At 52.0% G+C, this 12074-nt stretch overlaps 1 protein-coding gene across 2 annotated transcripts; it reads right to left on the reverse strand.

Moving 5' to 3' along the window:
* Positions 1-425: 425 nt before the first annotated feature.
* On the reverse strand, positions 426-9417 carry CTSA (cathepsin A). Of its 2 annotated transcripts, none has more exons than XM_042465837.1 (15): positions 9001-9417; positions 7372-7544; positions 6438-6555; positions 5815-5865; positions 5544-5630; positions 5274-5429; positions 4490-4581; positions 4237-4321; positions 3983-4074; positions 3734-3812; positions 2385-2533; positions 2210-2285; positions 1967-2056; positions 1342-1446; positions 426-972 (listed from the first exon to the last, which is right to left on the reverse strand). In XM_042465837.1, the coding sequence occupies exons 2-15, from the start codon at positions 7539-7541 to the stop codon at positions 889-891; spliced, it is 1434 nt and encodes a 477-aa protein (XP_042321771.1). In that variant the 5' UTR covers positions 7542-7544; positions 9001-9417; the 3' UTR covers positions 426-888. The 2 variants fall into 2 exon arrangements, with proteins under 2 accessions (XP_042321771.1, XP_042321772.1); XM_042465838.1 differs by having other exon boundaries at positions 8994-9229.
* Positions 9418-12074: the final 2657 nt, after the last annotated feature.

Below are 12074 nucleotides of genomic sequence, written 5' to 3' on the forward strand. Positions count from 1 at the left end.
TGGGTCCTGCACCCTGCCCCCCCCCCCCCCCCCCCCCAAAAAACTGTAAGCAGAGCTGCCTTCCCCAATCTGTAAACAGCTGGAGACAAGGAGGAAGTGCCAGGAATCACGGAGTCAAAAGGTCTCTTTGACCGCTGAAATTGTGGCTCCTTCCGCTACAACAGCTGGACTGGAGTTTGGTAGGGGAAGCAGAGAAAGCAATTTCCCTCCCGCAGATGCTCACCTGCCAGGCTCTCCCCAAATCTATTTCAAGGTGGAGGAGAGCAGGCTGGAAGAGGACCCAGGAAGGCAGAGCAGGAGGGACATGAGAGAAGCAAAGAGGTTTTGGGGTAGATTTTGTCCCATAATGGGACTTTCCAAAGAATGGATGCAGGGTGGGGGCAGCTCAGTACCACTCAGCTTCAAAGACGGCCCAGGACTCCAGCTTCTTTTAGAAAAAAGTGATTTTTAATAAGCTTGCCCAGGGCTCACAGGAGCCAAGAGTGAGGCTGCTGCCCAGGGCGAGAAGTGGCTTCTTCTTCATCATCGTCATCATCAGTGAGTCAGGTTCCTTCCTCTTCACGCTGACTGAGAACTAAGGCTGAGAAAGGGTCCCTCCAGGGCCCTGGATGCAGGCAGAACAGGCATTGCCTCTGCCCCAGTTCAGTGCAAATGTGCAGAGGGAGGGAGGGAAGGAAGGGTGATGGGATGGTCGCTCCCAGAAAGGACGCCTCCCATCACCAGTGCAGCGTGGGAGCCCCAGAAAGCATGCCATGTGGAACCAGTTAAGACAGGGAGGGCGCCTGCGCCAAAGTCCAAGTGGCATTGAGGATCAGGACAGTACCCAGTTCCCAGGAGAGGAAGTGGGTCCCTGCCAGTGAATGTAAAAGTGGACGATGGGACTCCAGGCTAGTAGGGCTGCCGGGTGATAAAGCGCTGGAACATGTTGAAGGCTGCCCGGGGCTGGTCTGTGGGCACCATGTGACCGGCTCCCTGCAAAAAGGTGGGGAGATAAACACAGAGGTTTAGGTATTAGGCACAGAGGTTTGGGGTGCCCATCGCCCTGAAGAATGTTCTATTGATCATTTCAGACTACCTGCCCAGGTATCGTCTAGCCAGAAATGAAAAAGAAATGGGTGCAGGTGAACTAGCATTCCAGAGAGGAATTCACCCCTTAAATAGGTTGCACATCACCATGCACTACTGAACAGGCTAAAAGATTTTTGTTCTCAAAAGCCAAAGCAGATCACTGGCTATTTTCCCCATGACTTTTTTGCATTTTTCAGGGCACTCGGTTCCTCCAGAATCCCTTGCCTGTCCAAGAGAGAGCCCAGGATTTGCCCCGCTCCAACGGCCCTTTACCTTGACAGTGAGGAAAGCAATATTGGTGAATTCCTTCACGAAGCCTCCAATCTGGTCCTCCCCATTGTCATCTGTGTAAATCCAGGGCCGTCGAGATACCTCCACCTGGCAGCAAAGACAGAGAGCAACCCCATCAATTTTAGATTGATTCCTGACTAATTAACATTCAAAGACATAGCTGTGTTAGTCTAGGGAATCAGTATGTAAAGCCATCTTTGAGACTAAGTGTAAGCTAGAAGTTGGTAGCGTGGGTTTGCCTAGACTTGAGCATACTTCCTCAGATGCATTTAGTGGAGTTGACAACCCAGGAACAGACCTATATATGCAGTCTGTGTATGAGAATATCCATAGGAATGCAAAACTTTGTAGTTGTGGAGGTGACAAGTTCAGTTTTAAGGAGGGTTGTTGGGGAAAAGGCAGGGGGAAGGATGTTGCCTAAAGTCAGTGTTCATAGAGAACCATATTATTGCGTATTGAGACGTAGTGTGGGAACCAGAAAGTTGATGTGATGAACTAGCCAGGAAATCCCTCACGGCTAATTAACAGGGTTTGGGCCACATGGTCGCTGGGCACACCTTTAACTACTAAGAGTGCCTGCCACACAGGCTGTCATTGTCTGGCTCACCTTCTGGCGCAAAGAGTCCACGAACCACTCATCTCCCAGGAAGTTGCAGGCCATGTCCACATCCCCGTTGTAGAGCAAGATGCGGTATTTCTGGAGCAGAACCAGCCGGAGTGAGAAAGGGAAGGGAAGACAGAAGGGAAGGGAGAGCTCCCCCAAAGCCTCTCATCCTTCCCAATGCCCTCTTGGAGGAGGAGAAGGCAGTGGTCCCACCACCCAAAGTCCACAGCGACTCCTCTGACTCACCATGGCACTGAGCAGCTTCAAGTACTGGTCATTCATTTTTGTGTAGAGGCGCTTGTAGCCACGGCTGACGTCAAAGCTGCAAGGGAATGAGGCAAGCAGTGTCACCAGCGGGCCTTCCCCTGCCCTAATGGCAACCTGGGCCCTCTCCCTGCTTGTCCACCCTCTAAGCTCTCACCTGCACATCTGCCACTCTGGAGCTCCATCCACAATATGCAGAGCCTTGCGCACCTGTAGGTCATTCATGTAGTTGGAGGGGGCAGTGGTGTTGGTGCAGGGGGGGTCTAGCCGCACACTCTTCTTGGCCACTTGCAACCTCAGCAGGTTCTGGGGAGGTAAAAGTGTTGCCCGCTCCATTCATCCCAGTCGTAGCAGGTCAAACCATTGCTAATCCTGATGCTCTCAGGGACTTCCTGACTTCTTTATTTTTAGTTTGTAACTAACTGACCTTGAGCCAGGATGGTGCAATAGTTTGGGTGTTGGACTAAGTCTAGAGACCAGGATTTGATTCCCAGCTTGGCCATGAAACTCACTGGGTGCCTTTGGGCAAGTCACATGCTCTCAGCTGCAGGGGAAGGCAATGGCAAGCCTCCTTGGTTGCCAACAAAACCCTTTGATAAGGTTGCCTTAGGTTGCCATAAGTCAGAAATGACTTGAAGGCACATAACTACAACAAACAACTAACTTACAAACTACAAAGGTGAGGCTGAGCTATATTGCATGAAATGTTCAGCAGACAAGTAGGAACAGAAGAAGTGGTCTTCTACGGAGATCAGACCACTTAGTCCAGTAGTAGTAGCAGGGAAGTACTTATCCTACTGCTCTTCCAATCAAGTGGGATGTGAGTAATGTTCCTTCCAAAATTAGGAAGAACTTCTTGACTGGTAGGACTGTTTGACACTAAAAGAGATTGCCATGGAGGGCAGTGGCAGACTCCCCTTTTTCGGAGGCCTTTACATGGATGTTGGCAGGGCATCTCTCAGGAGTGCTTTAGCTGTGGATTCCTGCATGGCCAAATGAGGGTGGATTAGAGGACGACTGTTGTCCCCTTCCAACTGACTGGCTCTCTGATTCTGAATACCAACCAGGCCCAACCTTCCTTACTTCCAAGTCAGAAGAGATCAGGTGACTGGATCCAGCAACATACAAGATTTCTAACAGAACTGTTGCACTGGCTTCCCCATGAATATGGGCTGGTCAGTCCAAAGGTCCGAAAGCATTTACATACTAAATCACAGCAAAGGAACTTTGCTCTGCCACACTAGTCTGGAATCATCCCAGCTAATCATCATCATCATCATCATCTTTTTATTTATATCCTGCTTTTTGTCTGGACACACATCAGAGACAGCAATAACTCCCTGAGATGTTTGCGCTCTCAGAGCATCCTCTCTTTCTCTTCTGTCCAGCTGGGGAGCCTGAGACCAATCCCACCTCTACCTCATTCTGCTACTTGAGGGTTGTTTTTTTTTGTCCAGGGCCACAAGGCCATGCCTCAGAAAACATAGGAAAGGGTCACAGCCTCACCTGCCTCCAAGAGTAACGCATCGGCTGCCAGATGAAGCTATTGCCCAGGTCGTGAGTGACCAGCACCCCATTCTGGTACCTAGAAGCCAGAGAAGGTCAACATTTAATACCCAGGCTCCTCCATGGCCGCACTCCCCCAACCTCCTCAAGTGAGCAAAGTTTGATGGCCAGGGTAACTCAAACTCCACCCCCAGTTCAAACCTGGCTACTGACCAGGACCCAGGTCAGCCTGCAAACAGCCATGCGTACCTGTAGTGGCCCGGCACCCCGCCAGCACATGGGGCATAAAGGTTGTAGATATTGAGGCCTGACTCGTCCACAATGCGGATCATCTCAGCCATCTGCAACAAGCCACAAGAGAACACTGGGATCCAGCCACTGAGCAGATGGAGGTCTAATAAAGGCCCCCACCTGCTCCCACCCTCTTACCCCAGCAATGCCTCATAGGTGGACTCGGGAGGAAGGCAAGAAAGGGAGATGTCCCAGGACAATGGTCTACTCACAGCAAGGGTACAGTTCACGTTTGTGTTATCGTGGAAGTTGCATTTCCCATCAGAGCAGCAGTATGTTTGTAAGTCTGTCCAGAGCCTGCAGTGAAAAGAGAGCAAGGCCAGGGTCCTGTCAGACTCCTCACTCTTTCCCTATTGGGCTAGAGCCCACTACCCTGCATGTCACGCCACCATCTGGTAGCGTGGACCAGCATGGCACCAGTCTAGTGCTGTGACTTCTGCAACCAAGGAATGCCCAGACCCTTACCTGCTCCCCAGCAGGCCATGGTAGTAGGCAAAGTAAACCAGAGAGTTGTCATTGGTCTCGTAGCAGGAAAGGCCATTGCCCACCGCGATTCCCTGGAACACACAAGACAAGACACAGGAGGATCAGCCTCCTCGAGAGGAGTGGAGCCTCTGCACAGCACACAGTTATTCTTGAAAGAAGGGGCAAGTTCTCTTGAGCTTAGTCATGCGTCTGCTGCTGAATTTTGTCCTCCTTTTGTCCAAGCGTCAAATCTTGACTAGCAACTTCTTTCATTTGATCCTTTGAGAACTTTTAATAATAGGGAAGCTAAGTACAGGGGTGGAAGAGAGGATGGGTGCATCTCAGGGGAAAGGCAGGCATTTGAGTGACATACACAGCAAATGCCAGCTTTTGATCTGAGATGCACCCCGTCCTCTCTCCCACCCCTGAATTTAGTTTCCCCATTATTCAAGGTTCTCAGATGTTTAAATAGAGGAAATGGCCAGTCAAGCTCTGATGTTTGGTCATTGTAGGTTCCTGCAAAGTAACTTCGGAGTTGCCAACAAGTTGCCACCCACAACTCTTTGGAGGCCAGGCTCAGTGCCAGGAGGAAATTGGCAGTGGCCTACTTTTACAAGTGATGCATCTGGTGGCACCGCTGCCTCTGCTATGCCATTGCAGTTGCAGCGGCCGCCACCAGCGCCTCCTCATCCTCCTTACATAAATATCTGCCTTGTCAGGAAGGATTGTGGGTATTCTTTTTCTCCCACCCCAAAGGACTCCTTCCCAACACACCCACACCTACCTTCAAGTTGAGGCTGGGATCCTGCATGACCCACTCTGCCAGGGTGGGGATATAAATCCCTCCATAGCTTTCCCCAGTGAGGTAAAGATCCTTCTTGCAGTACTCTGGGTAGAGGCGGAAGAACTCTTTCAAGGCCAAGTAGTTCACCCGGGCCACCTGCGAGGTGGAGGAAGACAAAAAGAGAAAGAAACACATTTAGCAAGCAACAGTGACAGCAGTGGGGGTCCTCAGAAACACCCACCCACCCTCCAGCCCTAGCATTATACCCACCTCTGTGTCGTTAGTCCGGTAGTCTTGGCTATCTGAATAGGAGTATCCAACGCCCACGGGGGACTCCAAATACAGCATGTGGGCCAGCTGCAGAGAAAGCATCTGGTCACTCTCAGCACCCACAGCCTCCTCACACTGAGCCAGCTGGTGGCTAGCCCCACAGCACCAGAGGGCAGGGGCACTTCCCTTTCACAACTGCAATGTCTTATGGCTCCCCACCTATGTTTCTTAGGGGCCATCTTGGCTGGGGAGGGAGTGAAGGAGGACTCACCTTGTTCCAGGCATAGTCATTGTACTCCAGAGAGGCTCCATCAGGCTGAATCTGTGGGAGGAGGAGAAGGAGAAGGTGAAGCCACTGATACCATGACATGCCAGTTCATGTATCCCAAATCTATAACAATCACTGGGAGGATGAGTCACACCCAGGTCACAGTTTCCGATCAGCCCCCAGATTTTTGCCTATTTGTTCACCTAAAGCAGCCAAGCAGGCTATTATCTGTAATGACTGGGAACAAAAGAATTGTCTGCACATCCCAGCAGGCAGGAGATTACCAGTCACGAGGTGGAGGCAGGTATCTGTACATGTGACCTCAGAAGCACTCATGAGCCCCTTGTTGGGCAAAGGTCTCCACACCCAGGGCTGGGAGCATCATCACCACCCACCCAAAAAGCTCTCAGTTATGAAACCTGGGAGATCCCCTCAGCTCCCAAACTACTTCCACATACCAACCCCCTACAAACCTCCTTTCTAACACTTGTAGGGAAGCACCAAGATAGATTAATGTCAACGATTCTGTCCAGAAGTTGACCTCATTCAAGGGCCTCGCCAAGACTGGAGAGAGAGGGAAACCTGTTGTAGAGAAACTGGGGTATGTGCATGTCTTTGCCACTGACCCTGAAGGGACCATGCTCAGTCAGGAGGCCTGTCACGGAGCTGCAGCCAGGGCCACCATTCAGCCAGAGCACCAGGGGCTTGTCCTGGGCTGCACTGCCCCCCTGGGCTTCCACGAACCTGCAAGAGAGATGGTCCAGTGGTAGGAGGGGAACCGTTTCCCTGCCCAAATAGGCTCATTTATTAAAATCCTATACATCAAGAAGTCTCTGGGTGGTATACGAGAAAATGAACATGAACAGAATAAAAACAATTTAAAATACAGTGGTACCTCGGGATACGAAATACCCAGGTTACGAAATTTTCGGGATACGAAAAAATCCCATTGGAAATCATTGTTCCGGGTTACGAATGTATTTTCGGGTTACGAAGAAAATTTTTGGTGCTTTTCGGCGCTTTTTCGCACGAAACGCGGCTTTTCCCCATTAGCGCCTATGGCAATTCGGCTTACGAAGGCTTTTCGGGTTACGAAAGCGGCCGCGGAACGAATTACTTTCGTAACCCGAGGCACCACTGTAGTTAAAATAATTTAAATACAATTACATGAAACAGGTTAACAAGAACAGTTTTAAGCTATATGCACCAACATTTTTGGTAAAACAGGCACCAAAGGCTTTTGTTAAGATTAAAGAGCTATGTTTTTACTTGGTGCCAACAGGAGGCCAATGTTGGTGCACATCAGGTTCCAAGGGGAGGGCAAGCCAGAGCTGGGGTGCCACAATTGAAAAGGCCCTGCTCCATGGTGCATTGACCTTCTTACCAGTGGAGAAGAGCCCCCTCGACAGACCTCAACCCAGATTATACTCAGAGTCTCCCCTTCAGGCATCAGGACTTGCCTTTTCTCCAGCGAGAGCCAGGAACACAATGGCTGCCCAGCGTGGGATGCCTCTTCCCCACAGCCAAGCTGTGCCCCCTTTCCCTCCCTCCAACCCTTACCAGTAGTGGAGGTGCTTGTCCTTCTCTACATCCAAGTAGCCCGAGAACTGCCTGAAGGCTGGCTGCTTGGCGAGGCCTGGCAAGTAGGTGATCTCGTGCCCAGCGGGAGCGGCCCTGTTGCCGGAGGCCAGCAGGGCCAGCAGCAGCAGGAATGGCGGCAGAGAACTCATCACCTGAAGAGAGAGTGGGTTGAAAGAGGAAAAGTCTCAGATCTGGACACATACAGGGGGGGGGGGGCGCGTGGGGGGGGGCGCCCGAGGCGGGGGGGGGTGTAGTTGGAGTGGGGCTCTGGGCCCCAGAGGGATCCCTCAGCACCTCACGCTTTCACAGCTGGACTCACTGCTCCCTCTCTGTCATGCTTTTCCTCTAATTTGGGGGGGGGGGGAGAAGGCTGTCAACCAGGAGAGTCCCCCACTCACACACCCATCTGCTCCCCTCTCTTGTTGCAATCCCCCCAGTAGGACCTCTTTGCTTGCTGCCCTCAATGGTGGGAGGGCTATCACCCCTCAGCACACTAAATCTTCACAGCTAGACTAACTGCAGCCCCCTCTGTCCTTGCCCCCTTGTCAACCAGGAGAGCCCCCCACTTGCTCATATGCAGCCCCCCTCTCTCCCTACAGCCCCCCTCTCTTGCCCACTGCTCTCTCCATTCTTGGTGAGGGGCTATCATCCAGGGGAACCCCCCTCATTTCTTGGCCCCTCGAGTCTCTAGCGGGGACCCCCACTTCTGGAAGGGGAGGCTATCAAACAGAAGAGCCCCCCCAATCATCCACAGCCCCCCTCTCCCTAAATATCCCATTGCTTGCTGTCCTCTCCATTCTCAATGAGGGGCTGCCACCTGAGGTGACCTCCTCTTCCCTCCATTCCTCAGCCCTTACAGTCTCTAGAGGGGACCCCCACCTCTGGAGGGGAGGATGGCTGTCAACCAGGCGAGCCCTTCACAGCCCTCCTCTCTCCCTAAAGACCCCTCTGCTCATTGTCCTCAAGAGGCGGGGGCTGTCATCCAAGAGATGCCCCTCCAGTCTCTCAAGGTGACCCATGTCTTGGGGGGAGGGGAGGCTATCAAGCCAGGGAGCCCCCCCCCATGTTGGCTGCCCTTTCCACTCTCAATGGGGGGGCTGCCATGCAGGGGGGAACCCCCACTCTCTGTCCCCTTCAGTCTCTCGAGGGGACTCCCACTCTCCTCACTCACAGGCCCCCTTCTCTCCCGAAAGACCCCATTCTCATTCAGGGGAGACCCTCTCTTCCTCTTCGACCCCCCTGTTCTCTAGAGGGCCCCCCCTCACCCAGAGCCCCCTTGTCGCCTGCCCTCTCCATCCTCAGGGGGGCTGCCACCCCTCTTCCTCCAGTCTCTCTGCGGGAAGGGCTGTCAACCCACTCACAGCCCCCTCTCTCCCTAAAGACCCCTTGCTCCATTCTCAATGGGGGGACCCCCACATCCCCCCTCAGTCTCTAAGGGGGCCATTACCTTTTGGGGGTGAGGCTGCCATCCAGGGAAGCCCCTCACAGCCCCCCTTGGCTCCATTCTCAATGGGTGGCTGTTACCCAGGGAAGCCCCCCTCTTGCCCCCCAAGAGACCCAGGGGCCCCATCCTGCCCTCCCCTTCCAGGACCTCTACCCACTTCTTGCCTTCCTTCTCTCAGCTGCGCCTGCTTCCTCTGCCGTCCGGCTTCTGAGTCCTCCTTCGGGTCCGGCGGAGAGGCACGTGACTCCACGGAGAGGGGAGGGGGAGAGAGGGGGCGCCGCCTCTGTATCACCTGACCGCAGGTGGGCGGGGCCAAGCGTCCTACTTCCGGGAGTGCGCGCGCACCTCGAACCCCTGCTCTCAAGCACAAAATGAACGCTTTCGCCTCCTGGTTTCCCTAACAGCAAAGCAGGACCTCCCAAATGAGAGCGCAAACGCTCACCTAGGGCTCCTTGACAGCAGTGGCCCTTGAAGAGATTGTGGACTTCAGCTCCCAGAAGCCTCAGCCATGTTGGCCAATAGCCGGGGATTCTGGGAGCTGGAGTTTCTGGGGCCCACTGGTTCACAGCTGTATTGCACTTACAGCTCTATACAGTACTGTATTTTATTATGGACGCCATGCTATATCTGCGTTTTTCTCTTGAACCTGTCCTTGGTCCAAGACACTCTTTGGAAATAATAATAATAATAATAATAATCCGGTTCGAGCCCTGACTCAGTGCCAGGGAATCCTGGGAATTGTAGTTTATTATGGCAGCAAAGCTCTCTCTCATCGAGTCACAGAATTAGCACAGAGTTGGAAGAGCCCCCAAGGGCCATCCAGGCAGGAACTCTTCAAGCCTCCAGAGAAGGAGACCCAAAGGCAGCCTCTTCCACTCTCAAACGGCTCTTAAATCAGGAAGGTCCTCCTAATGTTGAGCTGGAGTCTCTTTTCCTGTAGTTTGCATCCATTGCTCCATTGGGTCCTATTCTCTGGAGCAGCAGAAAACAAGCTTCCTCTGGCCTCAATATGGCACCCTTCAAGTATTTAAACAAGGCTCTCGTTACAATAACCTCTTAACCTATATCTGTGCCTTTCTTTTTTCTGCCCTAAGTACAGTACCTTACATTTCTCTGTCTTGAATTTCATTTTGTTAGCTTTGGCCCAGCTTTCTAGTCTCTTCAGGTCATTTTGAATGGATCCTGTCCTCTGGAGTATCAATGGGCTTCTTAGTCCTGCTCAAACTGGAGGGCATTTAGGGATTCCTCCTGGACAGAAGGTGGAAATGTAGGACGTGTCCTAGAAAAGGAGGACCTCTGGTCACCCTGCATGTTCTGCCAATCCCCTGAGGAGAGTCTCAGCTTCTGGGCACAACTGGGCCCTTCCCACAGAGGAAGATCTTCCAGGCAGCTCCCCTTTGCAGCTTGGGGCTTGCTTTGGCCTCTGGCACCTTTCTCTGTCTCTCTCTCTTCTAGCTGCATTTGTAAAATGGGATAATTTAGTCACTTTCCCAGTGCTGCAATACAAGTGTTCTGGCTGACAGGAGCAATTATGCTGCAAGTGCATTTGGCCCTGGCCTCCATGGCCTTTGGGAAGCAAGGCTCAGGCCGCCTGCCCTCTTGGGAGTTCCTTGTCCAGTGGAACCCCTTGGCACACTTTCAAAGAGCAAACCTGTTGCTGCGGACAAACCAGCTGGAGCTGGTGATTGATTTGGGAGGAGTGCCATAGCGCCAAGGCTTCCCTTCTCTCTCGAGTCGTGGCAGGACAAGGCAACGGGGAAGGAAGGCAGGCAGCCAGGAGGCGGAAAGGCTCAGGCCCAGGGGCCAGTTGCGCAGCCTTTGCACTTTGGGAATTTAGCAAAAGGAAAAAGGAGCTGTTTTTGACTACTTTGCATCTGGGTTATTTTTGCCTCATTTCCCTTTCACGCAAACGCCTGAAAAACATCCCATAAATGCGGGTTTTTTCAACTTTCTGTTCAGGTCAACCCCGAACGTCGTCTGAAAAACAATCCACAAATGCAGGTTGCTTTCAGCTTAAATGTAGTTTCTGTGCAGTATTCGTCCCGTGTGATAAACTCCTGTGAGAACTCTCTGGCAGAGAATCCTAAGTTCCTCATGAAACTTACAGTATAAACCCCAGGAGTCCATAGGACGGAGGAGCGGTTAAAGTGGGGTCAAGCTGCTATAAACATAGAATGTGAATGCATCCTAACAGGGCCCTCCTTCTGAACCTTCTGAAGCCTGTGTGAGCAACAGCCAGGAACTCAGAGCAAAGCCACTTGGAGGACTTTTCTGATAACGCTCACCAAGGAGCTGAGAGATCCCAGGCAGTAAAGGCAGGAGGAATTTGTCTTCTTTGTACAGCCTTGAAGGTAAAGGTGTGAAAAGCTGGGTAGAGGGACAACGTTAGGCCTGAAGAATGACTTTGCTGGAACAGACGAGAAGGGCAGCTGCTTTTTCCACAGCAGCTGGATCATGGGATGTCCATGGAGAGCTTCAGCAGAGGGCATGGAGGTCTGGTCTTGTGGTCCTCACTTAGAATCATAGAATCCCAGAGCTGGAAAAGATCCCAAGGGCCATCCAACCCAACCCCATTCTGCCATGCAGGAACTCTCAGTCAAAGCATCCCCACTGACAGATGGCCATCCAGCCTCTGTTTAAAGACAGCCTCCAAAGAAAGAGACTCCACCAGACTCCATTGGGAAGAGTGGTTCACTGTGCAACAGCTCTTACCCACAGGTCATTCTTCTTAATGTTGAGCTGGAATCTCTTTTCCTGTAGCTTGCATCCATTGTTCCGGGTCCTGTTCTCTGGAGCAGCAGAAAACAAGCTTGCTCCCTCCTCAATATGGCATCCCTTTAAATACTTAAACAGGGCTATCATATCACCTCTTAACCTTCTCTTCTCCAGGCTAAACATCCCCAGCTCCCTAAGTCTCTCTTCACAGGAATTCATGGTTTCCAGACCCTTCACCACTTTAGTCATAGAATCATAGAGTTGGAAGAGACCGCATGAGCCATCCAGTCCAACCCCATTCTGCCATGCAGGAAATCCAAATCAAAGCAAATCAACGTCACCCTCCTTTGGAGACGTTCCAGTTTCTCAACATCTGTTTTGAATTGTGGGGCCCAGAACTGGGACAGTATTACTCCAGGTGAGGCCTGACCAAAGCAGAACAGAGTGGCACTGTTACTTCCCTTTAGATACTATACATCCATTAATGCAGCCTAAAATTGCTCCCCCTTCCATGAAATTGTCT

The sequence above is a fragment of the Sceloporus undulatus genome, chromosome 4, assembly GCF_019175285.1.
Source record: "Sceloporus undulatus isolate JIND9_A2432 ecotype Alabama chromosome 4, SceUnd_v1.1, whole genome shotgun sequence".
In the NCBI taxonomy this organism is placed as follows: domain Eukaryota; kingdom Metazoa; phylum Chordata; class Lepidosauria; order Squamata; family Phrynosomatidae; genus Sceloporus; species Sceloporus undulatus.

Bases quoted from the DNA above. Each gene is read 5' to 3' on its own strand.
- CTSA (XM_042465837.1), bottom strand. From the start codon at position 7,541: ATGAGTTCTCTGCCGCCATTCCTGCTGCTGCTGGCCCTGCTGGCCTCC. The intron at 4,582-5,273 runs GTAGGTGTGGGT...TGTGTGTTCCAG, and splicing joins ATCCCAGCCTCAACTTGAAG to GGAATCGCGGTGGGCAATGG. The intron at 1,447-1,966 runs GTGAGCCAGACA...CTTTGCTGCCAG, and splicing joins TGGACTCTTTGCGCCAGAAG to GTGGAGGTATCTCGACGGCC.